The sequence below is a fragment of the Rhagoletis pomonella genome, unplaced genomic scaffold, assembly GCF_013731165.1.
Source record: "Rhagoletis pomonella isolate Grant_MI unplaced genomic scaffold, Rhpom_1.0 Rhpom_scaffold_01587, whole genome shotgun sequence".
Classification (NCBI taxonomy): domain Eukaryota; kingdom Metazoa; phylum Arthropoda; class Insecta; order Diptera; family Tephritidae; genus Rhagoletis; species Rhagoletis pomonella.
Window position 1 is genome coordinate 24,107 of NW_023460141.1, and position 17,792 is coordinate 41,898.

The following is a 17,792-nucleotide window of genomic DNA, read 5'->3' on the forward strand; positions in this document are numbered from 1 at the left end:
TTTTTTTGAGTTATGACACTATTGAAGTAAATGAGCTATATGTATTTACCTAAATATCATTTAAGCTTCAGCACATGTAGCTTGCTTTACTTCTGTGATACAAAATAGTAACTCCTGTTGGTTTTTTTGTTACCCTTTTGCACTACACACAGATTGGGCCCACTCTATTTAATTGTCAACTGCATAACCGACACCGGAAGTCTTATGATAGACGATCTATCAGTTTACCATTTTAGTTATCGAGCGTACGAGAAATGCGAATTGTATTGGTGGCGAAATGCACTCTTCATACAAAATCTCTTCACTCACGAGGATATGTGCATGTTTTGGACCTGGTCTTCGGCATGTGATATGCAATTTTATTTAATTAGCACAATTTTGCTCTTCGTTTATGTGAAGTAAGTATGCAGTGTGATAGCTAAATATGTACATACATGCATGAAAGTGTCATGCATTAAACCGCCTTCCTTTTCTCCTCTCTCTCTCTCTCTGCAGGCAACCGAAAGCGGCGCGAGTTCTTACACCTTCTACATCGGCCTGACTATGAATTTTCAATATTCATTGGAAACCACCTTAACACTCTTCACCGAGCTCTACATGCATCCGCTGTCACGCGTCTTCGCTTACATAATTGGCGGTGTAGCTGGCTGGTATTTCGTACAAAATCAAAAGCATCAACTCTATGCGGGTTTCTTTCAGAATCAATCGTTGCAAGAGTTTCTCGGTTATTTGGCGATTATCGTATTCTTCACTTGCAATTTTACAATCTTCGCTTCGGGGTATTCGAATTTTTATTACGTTTCGGTGTTGGTGTTGCACCGTTTGCTGTTTTCAGCGAGTGTTTGTTGTTTGATATTTGCAAAAGCTGCGGGTTGCGTAAAGTGGTTCTTTGCCATTTTGGAGAATCCAATTTTCAAGAAATTCAATCAAATCACCTATGCTTTGTTCCTAATGAATCCAATCGGTATTCAAGTGGTGGCGGCATTTGGCAATGCAAGTGTCCCCTCTACACCGCTTAGATTGGTGAGTTGATGATGCAAACAAACATATATATGTATTTTTTTTGTTCTATTTAAAAATGTTCTTGTTTCGTGTTATGTTGTTTTTCCTATATTTCAGTCAATGGATTATATTGCCTACTGTGCTATTCTCTACTTTATTTGCACGATTTTAACCCTGTTATTCGAGTTGCCCTACAAAAGTATATCAAGACTGATGCTGCAGCACGCCAAAGAGAAGCTTAACTAAAAGAATGTAAAGGTTTCCTCTGTCAAGGATTAAAGTTAAAAATTCAACAATGAATATGAATTATATTTGATTATAAAATTTATTATATTTTAAAACTTTCACCAAAATAGTTTGGAAAAATATTAAGATTTACGTGAGCTGGACCGATTTTAAAATACCTCCAAAAGTGGATTTTTTAATGAATAAAAATAGTTCTTTAAAAGATTTTTTTGAAAAAACTTTCCTTAGATGACAAAACAGATTAAGCTTACAATCTGAATAAAAATATTTAAAAAAAATGTCAACGGAATCATAATACTGTACAGCACTCGGCGGGGTAATGGACCAAACCAACTTTTTTAAAAAAAAGTAAGTTCTCCGTTTTTCCTCCGAAATCGAGATATGGGCCTTCGAAGTTCGAAATCGGACCTTCAAACTTATATTCCAGGTGCTATAACGGGTCAAAGGTCAGATCTTCGAAAAATTAAAAACTTAATATTTCAGAAAATTTTCAACTGATTTTTAAAAAATTCATATCGTTGTAAAAATGATTTAACCCCCTTTCTTGTGATATGCATATTTATATACTTCGTTTACAAAAATTTGAGACAGAACACATTTAAAGGAAAAAATAGCTTTTTTGTATAAAAAAATATATTAAACAAAAAAATTACTAACCGATTTTAAAAAAATTAGTATCGTTATAAATTCTTGTGATATGCACATTTGTATACCACGTGAATAAAAATTTTTATAAAAACACTTAAAAGAAAAAAAACTTTTTTTTATCGAAAAATATTTTAAACAAAAAAATTACTCACTTACTTCTACCACTTACTTTTTTCAAAAAATACTTAAAAAAAACTAATTTTTGGATGTTTTTTTTCAAATCGGTTCAGCTCACGTAAATTTTAAGATTTTGGTTAAAGTCTTAAAATATAATAGATTTTATAATTATATATTTATAATTTTTTTTGTATAGGGAGTAATGCCGTCTAATATACATATTTATGAGAGTTGATGTAGAGTTTTATAAAGAAATAAATTAATCGCTTGAGATCAGTACAGCTCACAGACTTGTACGGCTTTTTTCCCCATTTCACGAGTGCAATCAGCTGTACTATGTTAAAGGCTAAGTATCTAGTAGTTTGTACTGTTTTTGATTCTAAATTAACTTCGAGTTATCGGTTTTTTTTAGCGGAGAAAAAAGTAGACATTACGAATGAACATAAAAAAGAGAGATTATGATGACATTTGGTAAGAATTATTCTGGCAATAATTTGCGAGGGACTCGGTTGCGAAAATGTATGTAATTAATTAATTTTTAAAGAAAACTGGAATAAGTGTTTCTATCTATTACAGTACATTTATGACATGGTTTTTAAATTTAGGTCAAAAACCTCGACTAAGTTGCTATATCGCCCAAACATCGCACGCGGCTTTTTTAAAGGCAGTAAGGAGGATAATTGCAGAGCTTTGAGAATGAGTTAAACTTGGCCGGACTATTATCGAAGTGTGTGCCTGAGTGGAAGAAGATGAGACTGATAAATTGCTATTGAAAATAAATATGTATGAATATTAAAATTCGAAAAACACATTACACGTATGGTGCGATCAAAAAAAAAAATACGTACGTGCGACACTAGGCGGCTCAAAATCTGTAAGCCAGTAAAGCGACCTTGGGCCTAATGCAAAGCTAAAGTCTTCGGCAGCGGAGAAGGGAATCTATAACTAAATTGCTATGCAGGATCCTGTGGCAGATGTGGCGAAAATATTCGAGGTGGGTTATTTATCAGAAACTCCTGCAACTACAACAGAGGTCTTGCCGCCAGACGAAAGATAAAATACAGAATACTCGTATGAGTTACAATCACCGTCAGAAAAAGCTCAGCATCTGCGGATTATTGTATAGGAGTTGGGCATGCCAAGAGAACTGTACCATGCCATGAAGAAGCAACCGCGAAACATAAATAAAAATCTATCGGGCTATAGACCGGCTCTACGACCTACAGAAAGAGGAGTTAGCAGAGGAAAAAAGGCGTAACCTGCAAATGGAGAGGTTGAGTCCTACGGAAGTAGAGGATAATGTACTACTGGAACTAAAAGACTTCTGGAACAGGGGGAATTAAAATGGAAAATATTCTAAGTACTAAGCAATAATAAAAAAGAACTGTTAATTAAATTTTTTATTTTTATTTTTTTACAAATAATGAAGTTCAAAAATATAGGTATCTGAATTAAAAAAAATTAGTTGAGTATACAGCTCTTGGTCGAATTTTCACACGGTAAGTTTTTTTTCTTATTATGCAAAGTTTACCGTTGATTTTCAGCAATTTTTTTGTTGACACTGTCAGTCATTTTCTTCCATACGAAGTAGTAGGTATGTCTGAACATTTTCTTATATGGAGAGAATGATCTACAATAATAATAATAGATTGGCGCTTCTCCTCCGATTTGTGGCGTGCGCCTTGATGTTGTCACACAAAGGGGTAGGTCGCAGTTTTACGCCGACTCCGAAAATATAATCGGAGGCTTGCCATTGCCTGCCGAGGGGGGACCACTGTAAAGAAAAAAACATTTTTCTATATCTTTTTGCGATCTTACTTTGAGCAGGGCTTGAACCCAGGCCCGGCGAAATGGTAGCGCGTACTGCTAACCACTACACCACAGCGGCCGACAAAATGGTCAACACCTTCAACGAAAAAAAAAAATGCCAAAAATCAACGGTAAGCCCCAGCCAGGGCTGCCAACTATCTGTAGCTGTGAGGCGCCATTTTGAGGATAAAAAAGTGCCAAAATGTGCCAAATAGAATAATAAAAGTGCCAAAAAAGGTTCCATCCTTTTTAATCTTTCCCATTTAGCAATAAAATAAGAACCACATTTCTAAAACAAAAGTGCAATGCCAAAATAAGATAAACCAGTTGAATAATCTTTAGAAATTAAAAAAATTTTAGTTGAGAAAGAGAAGTACGCGTAAAGGATTTCACAAAAATCTATTGAATTATTACTATTTTTGAAAAGTGTCATTTTGTCACTTTGTGCAAAATTGAAAAATTAAGTGCCATTTGATGTTAAATAGTGCCAAAAGTGGCACGGTTTGAGCCAAGTTGGCAACCCTGGCCCCAGCTACTTTAAATTTGCACTTTATTATACCAAAATTGAATAAGTTACCAAATTCAGTTAAAACAAAAAAATGCAGGGTTGTCTCCTGTGTGAAAATTTTCGATTAATTAAATTGATAAAGTAAATTAAATAGTATAATATGGGTATGAATCCAAAGGAGTTTAAGAAGGCTTACATTAGAAAATAATTTTGAGGAGGGTTGCCACCTGTTTGGTTGCATATCTTTAAGCAATGTTTTTAAGAATTTCCTCAACAATGGCAAATAAAATAAATGCTAAGTTAGTTTTTTCTTCATTTGGTTTTGGATTAATGTTTAGACTGCGGATATTTGTGCAGAAAACGAAGCCTAAAAATATGTACCACATAGTAACTAAAAGGTATACGAATTTATATATTTTGCTAATAGTTAAGTGATACATATTTTTAGGCTTAGTTTTCTGCGAAAGAATCCTTGTTTATTTATGAGAAATTATTACATTTTTTTGAATTTATTGAAAGATTTAACAAGGTGAAATAACTTGATTTCAGCATGATTTGCTTATATATTATGTATGAGCCGTAATGGAAATTGGTTTTTGGTTGAGCACCTTGGAATTTGTCTAAAATATTCTACGATTTTGGACAGACTGATGTTTTGTATTGATGCGTTTTGAAAAACAGTATTTTATACATTTGGCAAAAGCAAAATTTATATTGAGCTTTATACCGTCATACCTTGACTAGGCTAATCGCTCCCACAAAAATATTATTAATCCTCTAGTCTTGTTATTTTGTCCTTAACGTGGATGATCCTATTAAACTTAATCGATAAAAAAAAAAAACACAACTAAAACTAATCCAGTTCGTGAATAAAAACATACATGCATATTCATAAATAAATATTATTACATACGACGACAATACTTTAAAATTATGGGTTTATTCCACAGAGTGCTTGACCACTTAAATAATAGATACAAATGAATACATATGTATGTATAAAAGTAGTATGTAACATGAAAACTAATTAAAACACATTTCCAATAAGTTTACTTAAGTATTATACTCGTTGACCTATTGCTCATATGACGAGTACATACTCTATTATTTTAGTACTTACTAATTTGTTTAAAATCAGTAATATTTGCACATTAGATCGTACCAGAAAAAAAGTTTCTGAAGTACTTTTGTAAGGCAATTTAGAAATTTTTTTTTTTTGTCCGAACGTAGGAGTCACATTTTTCATCAAATCTTCGGCATTCGCAGTTGGATCTTAAAGTGATATTTCGAATCTTTTGCCTTGAGAATACGACTTGTTGTTCCACTATATATATACACCTCAAGTACACCATTCTAGTACCTACCCACCAGATCTCGGCTCTTATCATCCTAACGTACCACCCCAATGCCAGTAAACTTAAGCTCGTCAAAAATAAAAAATAAAAATAAGCAATTATTGCAGCAAGACTATTTCGAAATAGTTGCTTAACGTAGCTGTCACCGAAAAATGTAAAAAGCGACTAAGGAGTGTACAGCGAATGTTTATCTTTGCTTGTAAGATGGTACGGTCTAATGTACATACATACATATGTACGTACAAACGTTAAAGACTATGTCGCATGCGTGCATGCTTAATAGCTTTATGTTGTTTATATAAATTTTCCCGGTGCCAATCTAAACACACAGCAAACTGGTTTTACTCAATGACAATTATTAGATACTAGTCAATAGTTCAGTTAGAAATTAAGTGTATTTAAATTTTTAAATGCAAGTGTTATATTCACGTAATAGAAGGCGGTTTTAATATAAAATTGTTACATCATTGAGAGGATTGGGCCGCTTTTCTGAAGACAACTAATATATAAATTTACTTTTATCCAAAAAAAACTTATCGATGTAGTCTGCTAAAATTGCTTAATGAAATTGTATTTTATATTTTAAGTTAAATTTAATTTTTAGAAAGTTATTTTCTGTATATTTTTAAATAATGTTTTTTTGTTTAAATTTTTTTTTTAATTTTTAGATTTTAATATTAAAAAAAAATAATTTTCAATGTCATTTAATTTTTAGAAATTTATTTAATTTTCTTTGATTAACTTTTTTTAAACCTAACTATCTATTAAATTTAAGATTTAATTAATTTGAAAAGAAAATACTTTTTGAATGCAATTTGCTGTTATTTTAAAAAGGAAAATAAATTTTTTTAATTTCGTTTAATTTTTAAAAACTTTTTTTTTAAGTTTTTCTTTTTAAAATTTAATTGTCTTTAGTTTTTAGCTTTTATTGTTTTAAGAAGAGAAATATCTATAAATTTAAAATGTTTAATTTTTACAAAAATAATTGCTTAAGGCAAACAAAGAAACGCTAAGACCAGCCCGTTAGCAGATCTTTCAATTAGTCTTTCGAAAGACAAAAAAGAGCTTTCAAGACAATTGCCGGAATTGATAACCCTTTTAGGAAAGACTTTTATCTTTCGAAAGTCTGTAGTGAGTTCAAGATAGTTGCCAGAAAAAATATTAAAATGTTAAGCCCCCTCGGGATTTTCTAAAAAATTATATATAGAAAAATATTGAATTTCAAGGTTTTTGTGCCATTTTTACGAAAAGCATTTTTTCTCTATATAAAATACATGGAAAACTTCATGGGCTTTGAGGTAGTTCTAAATATTATTTTTCAACAAAAAAATGTGTTCGGGTATTATTTTTTTTTCATTTGAAAAATCCCTCATGTATTTTTCATCCACCTTAATATACCTACATATGACTGCATCACTCCCTTTACAAAAAAAAATCGGTACTGTTTTTCCATTAGAACTATAAAATCTATTATATTTTTAGATGTCCACCAAAATATTTCGGAAAAATACGAAGATTTACATGAGCTGGACCGATTTGAAAATACCTCCAAAAATGGAGTTTTTTTTTAATAAAAATAGTTTTTAAAGATGTCTTTTGAAAAACTCCCCTCAAATGACAAAACGGTTTAAGCTTAAAAAAATTTGCATAACAATATTAAAAAAAATTAAAAAAAAAAAATTTGAACGTAATCGTAATAATGAGATTTTTGTGCTGATTTTTAACTTTTTTCAAAGATTGGTATAAGAAAAACTTGAATAACTGAACTTAAACTCTTCCGATTTAGGCTTGTGATCTCATTGGAAAGGTATTTTCTCACCCTTTTGTTTGCTAATAAACTCATTCAAATGATGAAAGAGAAAGGTAGGATGAACGAACATCATTCAAAGTTGAATTGAGATGTGTTGGTATTTGAAAAAAAAAATTGGGATACGAATGACTTTTTCTGCACAGAAATAAAAATAGTGGGAAAATATCTTTCCACTGAGATCCCATAAGTCTAAATCAGAATAGCTTTGGCCCAGTTATTCAAGTTTTTTGTAAATCAATCTTTGAAAAAAGTTAAAAAAAACAGCATCAAAAATCTCATTATTACGATTCCGTGAAAAGATTTTTAAATATTTTTATGCAGATTTTTTAAGCTTGATCTGTTTTGTCATCTGAGGGTTTTTTCAAAAAGTTCTTTAAGAAAATATTTTTATTATTTTTATTCATATTGGAGGAATTTTCAAATTGGTCCAGCTCGCTAAAATCTTATTATTTTTCCAAAATATTTAGGTGAACGTCTTAAAATATAATAAATTTTGTAATCTTGGCGGAAAAACCGCAACTTTTTTTGGTGATGCAGTCTAATGTACATATAATGAAAATATGTACTTTATTTTTACTACCAAAATATTGTCACCATAAGTATTTTGTTTTTTGTGACCTTTACCCAACCGCCCTTAAAGATGTTACATAACCTAATTTTAATTTAGTAACTGCAGCTGGGCTTCGACTGCCATCTTGATGTTAGCAAAATCTACACAACAGTCGGCATCGAACCCCCAACCCTCTGATACAAAGCAGTTATACTGCGAACAATAACATTCTATGTTTGAATGTGAACGGGCGTACTTTCATCGAGCAATTAATTATACCGGCTTCTGAGATTACTGTTATTACATATGTATGTATGTACATATGAAGTTGGTATATATTTTACTAATAAGTAATAGCGATCATTTAACGAGTAGATCAAGTGTAATGCGTAAGCTGGTTAATTACAATGATTTCATTGCATTCTAATTTAATAAATATCAGCAAGAAAGACATTTTACTTACAGTTTTCAATGGGTTGCGTGCGGCGCTATGATAGCTTGAATTCTAACGCGTCAAACGGAAAGTGAAATAAAACCGCAAACTATTTACATAGTGCGGGTATTTTTGTGAAGTGAATGTGAAATATTGAATATCCTTCTTCATATACTGTTGAAATTCAAAGGCAAAAGTGAAGCAAAAGTTGGGAGAATAAATATTTAAATTTAGAATAATAATTTGTAGTGAATTAGAAAATTATTAAAATTGTAAAATAAAAGTTGTATAAAAATTTAATGAACATTTATTAAGTAAACTGTGCGTGCATTTGTGAAAAGTTTTAAGAAATTTTATATATGTACATAGAAAAAAATACTATGCAAAATGTGTAAGAAAAAAATTTGGCAAAGAATCTTTGAAATATGCAATAAATGATTCTACAATATAGAATTTAAGCCCAATTCTTAAAAAAAATTTAGAACTAAAATTTTTTAGAACAGTTGGGTGAAAAGTTACAAGTGAATTGAAAGTAACTGAAAACTAAATCAAATACGCTTCAAAATGTTGCTGCCGCTCAGAATATATCCACTTGGTGTATTATCTATACTGCTAAGTTGCTGTGCGTTTTGTACGCCAGCTCTTGCCGATCCCAACAGCGCTCAATTCGAGTTAATGCAACGATCGTCGATTTTATTTGGCTTGACAACAATCAGTCGCCCAGATATGGTTAGTGCAAGTTGTTATGGACAACTGCAGGATATACAAAAGGCCATACTGCAACAACAACCATGGGCAATGAAGAGTGAGTGTGAAATAATGAAATGTTAAAAAAAAATATTTTTGTTTTGGAAAAAAGCTTAAAGTGCATACAGTGAAATATTTAAACATTACATAAGGGCGGTCCTTAAAGTTGCAAAAATATATATAAATTTATCAGATTTCAAGGCAAAATTTTTGGATTTGCGACGCCTAAATTTTTTTCAAAATTTTAAAAATTTTTCTGGATATTTTTTTTTTGTATGTACAACACAATAAGGTCCACCACGGTGAAATGCAAAATCTTTCAAGCAAAATTTTATGAAATGCAAAAACCCCTTTTCGTATTAAATAATCGGTAAACTAACCAGACAAACATTCTCCCGCTTCTAACCTGCCTGCCATATAACTCCCAGTTGAGGGCTAATTAGCAACTCTTGGACCCGTGAGTGGTCGATGGGCACCCAAATGTATATATGTATGTACATTAGGGTGGTCCTTTAATATAGGAAGCAAATTTTTATGTCCTAAGCCTCAACCCTTACGTCGGTGCTACTACAGTCGAAGATATTACATATAAATTCTGGTCCCGATTGGAGACGGTGTCGCACATGGGGCAAAGTTCAGATTCCTCTATAGAGGCTCAAAAAATTAAAATCATTATTTTTTTTCATCTAATACCCAAAATCAATACTACTAAAGTCGAGGATATCACATATATATTTTGGTCCCGATTGGAGTCGGTTAAGGCGCGTCTCCAATCGGGAACAAAGTTTATAAGTGATATTCTCGACTATAGTAACATCGACGTAAGGGTTGAGGCTTAGGAAATATGACGTAAAAATTTGCTTCCTACAGTTAAAGACCACCCATATGTACATACATACATATATACATTAGGGTGCCCATCGACAGTTTTTTTTTAATTTCAAGACCCTACGCCAGAATTTCCTTCCATTATGTGAGAAATATTATTATTTTTATAGATTCTTTAAAAATCGTTTAGAGGTCGTGCTTTTACATTTAAGTCAGAAAATAAGGTTATGTAGAATTTTCCACCTTTTGGATCGAAATAGTGAAAAACTAAAAATAGCCGCAGGAAGGGATTTTGAATCCCTGCAAAATACCGTTTGATTGTTTGTAGGGCTTGAATGGAGTCCAACCCAATATTCGAGGATATTGTGAAAAACAAAGAAAACAAAAATTGCCGCAGGTAGATTTTGGCAAATCCGAAATGCGATAGTTTTTTATTTTTCGCATCTAGTTCATATATAGTACAATATCCTCAAACAAAATTTTTCTTAACAATAAAGTTTGAAAAATTCGTGCCAAATATTTTCTATTAAAAAACAACAAAAACAAAGAATTATCGTATCTGCATTTAACATCCATAAACAAGGTTCCATTGGATTTTTGGAAATAGTGTCACTGCAACTGAAAATATCTTAATTTTTAGCCGACAATTCTCACTGAATTCTTCAGCGAATAGAGTGATCAGAAGGCTTCTCGAATTGCCAAGGCCTTGTGCGCCTCGTATTTTCACCAGCGGCGATGTTGAAGTACTATCAGGATGGCAAAAGCCTCCCGCTCCATCGTTCCTGACGGAATATGTATGCTGGTGCTGAATAGGTTGGACCCGGTGGGACTAAAGCACCTCACCAAACTCGTCAAACTTACGCAGACCACTCTCGTCAGTCTCGAGTGGGGACTTTTGCGTGAGTGATACTTAATGCTTTATAAGGAAGACACTTCAAACCTGAGTAAAGTGCACAACACCTCGTCTTCGAGTCATATTCTTAATCACCCTTGTGCGAGAGCAAAGACGTTCAATACGGCTTGTCATTTCACCATCCTGAAAGACATTGAGTCCACTTCTCTTTCACAAGGACTGAGTGGTCGTCAGTCGTCAGTAATACCTCGTGATCATTATAACTCAAAGCCCAGAAAAATCTAGTAGAAGTCCCACACGGTGGTGTCTTTTCCTGCGTTTGTGTAATTTTTACACCTCAAGGCTTCGCCAGCTACCAGAATGGCGTCGGCAGTGGAATTGACCTTCTACCCTATGAAATTCTGGGCAACGTTTTTTTACCACGGTAAAAAAGAGGTTAAGCGCCAGCTGCGAGTTCACGTCTATGTTATGCCAATTCCCACAGAGAATAAACTGAGAATTCTCGGGTCAGCTGCTTTCCTTCTCAGCGCACATAACCACAAGAAAGTGCTCAGTGCTCTGGATGAGATCCAGAACTACGTACGGCAATAACTGGACGCGACGCAGTTTAGCCAGGCATTTATCGAAATTCACATAGAGACTGTTATCGCAGTCCAATTACGACCTGACGTAGGGAAAGGTCTATCTGACACAAAAATGGTCTGCATAAATAAATATTGTAGCAGGTGAAAATTCTACCTATCCACACTTGACTACGACGTACCTCTCAATATGTCTCCTTAAACCTACTCCACTAACACCGCTTTCTTTTTGGTCCGAATCCCACGAAAGAGCACGTTTCTTGGATCTAAAGTTAGTTGAGTTTGACGATAACGATTGAAAGGTTCTTTTATAATAGGCAGAGCATGATTGGCTCTAAACCAAATTAGTGCGGGACCATCTCTGAGGTACCACCTTTCCATTAAAATGAATTATAGAAATCGGTTAACGTGGCCCGCAAAGTTATGCGGCAACATATATAAAAAAAAATCCGACGAATTTATAACCTCCTCTTTTTTTGTGAAGTTGGTTAAAAACATATTTCAATGAATCAAGGTAGATGATGCCTGTTTACTAGATTAAGCATAAATCAGCTGGAATAAGAACTATTTCATTTGTAATTTCGCTTTTCTCTCTCTCTCTCTCTCTCTTCTCCAGTGTACGATGCTACAGGTTCCCGAGAGCCTGGCTTTGTGACAGGCAATGGCTTATGGCTGGGCAGCCGGGACTCTTGTAATGCCGTTAAGCAGCCAGTCAATCTTAAAATATCTAAACACATAGCACACAAAATGAATTCGAAATTAATCACAGACATTGCACCATTCCCTGTCGACTTTCGCGTCGTCCATCTCTGGCATAACTCTACCTGGCAAATGGATCCAAATTTTCCATACTTTGAACCACGCGTCAGTATCGGTCTTTGCCTGCCAACCGCATGCACACTTTCCGAGATAGCCCAACTAATGGCCATTTATGTAGAGGATGAAATATTTGTAGCAAATGATATATTTAATTTGCGGTTACGTGTCGACAGCGTTAAGGAACTTAAAATGCGTCCGGGTTCTTTAGCGCGACCTTCGTGGATAATTTTCTCTGTTGCATGGTCCTTGACTTTGCTATTGACAGCGATGGCTTTGGTTCGGCGCATGAAGAGAAATAATGAAACGGCAGGCGTTGTGGCTGACGGTGATCGAAAGACGAATAGTGCAGATGTAGCGGTGACGAAACCAGAATCGAGTGCAAAACCATTAGCTGGCAAAGGATATTTGGATTGTTTTGATGTGAAAAATAATTGGGAATTGCTATTTCCAGTGGATGCGGCTGGTGTAGTGAGCGGCAACGATGCGTTTCCGGGAGTGAATGGCTTGCGTTTCTATGGTGCGATGGGTGTGATTTTATTTCATCAACTATGCGTTACCTATTTGGCGACGAGCAATAAGTCGGAACACTTCAAATTCATCAGTAATTTGGGAAATTTCGAGGTCTTTGTGGATTTGTTCTTTACAATAAGGTGAGTTCCAAAGAAAGGGATAAAAGATTGAAGGAGCTCTTTTTTAAATTATTCGATTTTTTGCTTATAAAATAAGGATATTTTTAATTTCGTTGAAATTTTAGAAACTTATTTTTTTTTATTGTTTTCAAATTTAATTTATTTTTCTTTTGTTAATTTCATTTTCTTTTAATTTTTAGATTTTATAATTTTAAAAAGAAAAATTCTTTCTATTTCATTTAATTCTGTCGATTTTTTTTTGATTAACGGCCAAATATAAATAAAAAATATATTTCATTTAATATTTGGATTTTATTTTATTATTAATTTTAATATTAAGATTTTGTTTTAAAATTCAAATTTTTATTTTTTTTTTAATTTTTAAACTACTTTCTTCTTTTTTGATTCCATTCTTTCTTTCTTCTAATTTAATCTTTAGGTTTTGGTATAAAAGGAGAATATATAATATATTTTTTTTAATTTTATCTCATCTTAAAAAATATTTGAATTTATTTTTGCTTAGTTTTTATTTTAATATTTTTTATTATTTTTTATTTAGTTTCCTTTTTTTTGTTGGTTTCAAAAAGAAAAAAATATATAGTTTTTAATTAATTAAATTAAAAAAAAAACTTATTGCTAAAATTCGAACAGCATAACGCTTAGACCTCCTCATCAGCTGATCTTTCAATTAGTCTTTCGAAAGGCAGTAAAGAGCTCTCAAGGTAGTTGCCGCAATTGAAAATTTTCTAACGTAAGACTCTTTGCTTTCGAAAGACTGTGGTCTGTTAAAGGAGAGTTGCGCCTTATTAATTTTCTAATTTATCTTTCCACTCTTTTTTGATAAATTTTAGTATCGACACATTTTCAACTACGGAAACGTTATGAGAAAAATTTTGCTCACGCTAAGAAAGTTCTCTGCAAGTAAGTTCTTTAGACTTTTGTTCCTGTTTTATTCTTTGCCAGAACTTTCCGTAGACTTTTGTTTTAATTTTATTTTCTTGGAAATATTCCCGAAAGTGTTGTTCGAATGTTGTTGATGGGTGTTTTGACCGGACATCCCGATTTTCAGTTTTTTTATCATAATTTAAGAGTGTGGGGATGTATTAGAAACTCTGTTAATGCCAAAATAATTTTTTTGAATACTTCAACCACCTTTACTACATAACATAAAAAGTACATGAAACCATTTCTTTGTGTAGCTCCGTCTAATTTTTTTACTATATATTTCTGTTACTCGTATACCTAATTTTTTAAGTTTTATTTTCAGTGGCTTCTTACAAACATATCATTTCTTCCGGAATCCCATCACAATTGATATAATACGCAAATCTGGCTTATGGAAGAATGTGATGCTAATACTCATGTATTTACTTCATCGCTTGATTAGGTAAGTGCCGGAAAAATATTGTACTACCTTATGGCTAGGTTGGGATATGCTAAGTGGCACGTAAAGGCCTCGTAGCCTCGTAGGACCAAAAGACCGTAGCATTGCCAGATACACAATAAGTCGTTGCTTAAAATACTAAGGAAATGTTAAAGAACATTGCTGCCCCTTTAGCGAAATGTAAGTGGACTCTTTAGGACTTTGTCGATTGCCGTTAGCATGATTCCATGATTCTTGAGCCTGCAGTTCCTATTGTTTTCAAATAATAGGTAAGTTTTCTATATCATATTCTCCACATAGTATTTACAAACCTGAGGCCCTTCGTATGTTTCCATACCCCATCTTCCTGACCATACCTGAGCAGATTGTGTGAACGTTTGATGTCGGTAGAGGAATTGAAACGTACATCGTTAGTGGGCCCTCTAGAAGACCCTCATCTTTGGCTAAATCGCCAACTGTTTTCCGCAATTCTCTACACTTTTTGTGCTGCGGCCCAACAAAGCTGATGATTTTTGCTCAGGCTAACTTTCCTTCCTTCTTAGTCAAAATATAGCCTAAATGTGTATACGCATATTTTATTTCCTGCAGTTTCATTGAAGAATAGTGAGCCAGTTACATAGATATATTTATCTACGTAGCATCAACTATTATCTCCATATCCGTATGGCAATAATCAACCTCTTGAAACTTTGACAGATATTTCGAAGTTCAAATGCGGTATCATATATTTAATTTATTCGGTTTTTTAAGGATGACGCTAAACTTATATAACCAAACGTATATACTGAATCCGGGCTGGCCCAAGCTAAAATCCTCTCAGCTTTTGTAAAGGCTATGTTTTACTAGGCAAAACCTGCCCTTTTGTACCATAAATACGGTAGTGTTACCATAAGTAGCTGTGTAAAATTTTAGGATGTAATGATACAATACACGTAATAACTCTTCTTCTTATCTTTCTCTTTCGCACTGCACATAGATTGGGCCCACTCTATTTAATTGCCATCTGCATGAGCGATGCTGGATCTCGTATGATGGACGATCTATCAGTTTTCCATTTTAGTCATCGCGTATATGAGAAATGTGAATTGTATTGGTGGCGCAATGCTCTCTTTATACAAAATCTCTTCAATCACGAGGATATGTGCATGTTTTGGTCCTGGTCTTCGGCATGTGATATGCAATTTTTCATAATTAGCACAATTTTACTCTTCGTTTATGTGAAGTATGTAGGCTGCATACATATGCACATTAGAGTGGTCCTTAAAAATATGAACAATATGGTACACGCTTTTATTGTATTCTATGTACAACATTTCCATTCAAGATTTTTTAGGCTTTTTACATTAAAAAACCTTGGTCGCGACCGCCAACAATTAGTTTAAAATTTCGAAATTTTCGTGGATGTCTTTGTTTTGTACGTATTTTAAGGACCACCCTAATGTGCATATGTGTATATATTTATATGAAAATATCACGCATTAAACAACTTTCCGTCTCTCCTCCCTCTCTCCAGGCATCCGAAAGTGGCAAAAGCGCTTACGCTCTCCATTTTAGCAGCCAATTTGGCATACACCTTCTACATCGGCCTGACCATGAATTTCCAGTACTCCTGGGAAAGCACCTCGTCCGTTTTCACCGAGCTCTACATGCATCCGCTGTCACGCGTTTTCGCTTACATAATTGGCGGTGTAGCTGGCTGGTTTTTCGTACAAAATCAAAAGCATCAACTTTATGCGGGTTTCTTTCAGAATCAATCGTTGCAAGAGTTTCTCGGTTATTTGGCGATTATCGTATTCTTCACTTGCAATTATACAACAATCGCTACTGGGTATTCGATTTTATACTACGTTGTGTTGTTGGTGCTGCAACGTTTGCTGTTTTCAGCGAGTGTCTGTTGTTTGATATTTGCCAACGCGGCAGGTAGCGTAAAGTGGTTCTTTGGCGTTTTGGAAAATCCAATTTTCAAAAAATTCAATCAGATCACCTATGCTTTGTTTCTGATGAATCCAATGAATATTTCATTAGTGACAGGATTTGGCAATGCGAGTATCAACATGACGCCGCTAAGATTCGTGAGTTGATGATTAAAATATTTGTTTTTTCTGTTTTGTCTCTAAATTTTTTTCCAATTTTTTTTCCTTCGTTTTATTTTTTTCTTAATTTTCAGTTAAGTGATTATATTGGCTATTGTGCTGTTCTTTACTTTTTCTGCACAATTTTCACCCTGTTCTTCGAGGTGCCCTACAAGAATATATCAAGACTGATGCTGCAGCGCGCCAAAGAGAAGCTTATCTAAAAGGGTGTTAAAAGTTGCGGCTGTGAATATTAGTTTAAGTTTTAACGTAGCGAAGTATCTGCATATTTATTTCCTTATTATCTAACAAAAACCATATAAATTCATAGTTCAAACTTTGTGCAAAAATTATAAATATTCTGAGAAGTTGCATCTAATTTTTTAACTTTTTATTTTAATTTTTCAGAATTTTTTGAGTATGCAGTTTTCTAGCCCATTAAATTTTAGTATAATAAAGTGCAAGTTTGAAGTTGCTGAAAATTTTGTTTTGATTTTGTAAATTTTTTTTTATACATTTTCTTCCATACAAAGTATATTCGACTTTTTTTTGGATAGTGTGTGATACTGTAAAAAAAAACATTATTAAAAATCAACACAATTCTTTTTCAACGATTCTTTAGCGAAAAAGTTGAACATTTAGATGCAACTTCGCTGAATTTTCATAATTTTTGCACAAAGTTTGAACTATGAATTTGTACGGTTTTTGTTAGATGATGAGCTGTACTTTTATAAAAAAAAAATAATAAATATTAAATAAAAGAAAAATTTGAATTTTTTTTAAATATTGCGTTCCTTTTTTTGAACAACTGTGTGTATGAATATAGTGCATTTGTATGTATAGTACTGTATGTATAGTATAAAAGTTGATGAGGTTTTTTTGCAAAGTAATAAATAAAAATAAAATATCATTATACAAAGTTTGCTATATCAGAATGTGACACTTGAGGTGAGTTGATATGAGATGAGCGATGTTATGATGATACGATGTGAGGTGGAAGTATGTCATGTCATCTTATGTCATTGGATTTTATGTGATATCATGTCGTGCGTTGTCATGTCATGTGATGTCGTGTAATGAGATCTCATGTCATGTGATATCATATCATATGATATTATGTCATGTGATTTCGTGTCATGTGATATTATATCATCTGATAGTTTGTCATGTGATGTCATGTCATGGAATTTCATGTCATCTGATTTCATTTCATGTGATATTATATCATGTGATATTTTGTCATGTGATGCCATGTCATTCGGTATCATCTCATGTGATTTCAGGTGCTGAAATTAGGTGTTCCCGTCCCAACCGCTTCCGGGTGCACCATTTCTGTTGCATTTGCCATTTTGATTTTTTTAAATTTACTCCCAATCAATAAGCCCAAGCTAAAGCAGTCTT

General features: G+C 33.3%; 2 protein-coding genes across 2 annotated transcripts; both read left to right on the plus strand.

Annotated features, from left to right (window-relative positions):
* Positions 1–495: 495 nt before the first annotated feature.
* On the plus strand, positions 496–1,248 carry LOC118752515 (the record flags this gene model as incomplete). The annotated part of the gene is made up of 2 exons (XM_036487425.1): positions 496–1,023; positions 1,120–1,248. Coding segments are annotated over 2 exons (657 nt in total), but the record flags the coding sequence as incomplete, so codon positions are not given.
* Positions 1,249–8,988: 7,740 nt separating this feature from the next.
* Positions 8,989–16,916, plus strand: LOC118752516 (O-acyltransferase like protein-like). The gene is made up of 6 exons (XM_036487426.1): positions 8,989–9,283; positions 12,104–12,956; positions 14,203–14,322; positions 15,296–15,541; positions 15,833–16,391; positions 16,487–16,916. Exons 1-6 carry the CDS (start codon positions 9,043–9,045, stop codon positions 16,613–16,615), a joined length of 2,148 nt encoding a protein of 715 aa, XP_036343319.1. The 5' UTR covers positions 8,989–9,042; the 3' UTR covers positions 16,616–16,916.
* The last annotated feature ends 876 nt before the right edge of the window (positions 16,917–17,792 follow it).

Excerpts from the sequence above, each read along its gene's own strand:
- LOC118752516 (XM_036487426.1), top strand. The coding sequence starts at position 9,043 with ATGTTGCTGCCGCTCAGAATATATCCACTTGGTGTATTATCTATACTG. Across the intron at positions 9,284-12,103 it reads ACAACCATGGGCAATGAAGA|TGTACGATGCTACAGGTTCC; the intron begins GTGAGTGTGAAA and ends TCTCTTCTCCAG. Across the intron at positions 16,392-16,486 it reads ACATGACGCCGCTAAGATTC|TTAAGTGATTATATTGGCTA; the intron begins GTGAGTTGATGA and ends CTTAATTTTCAG.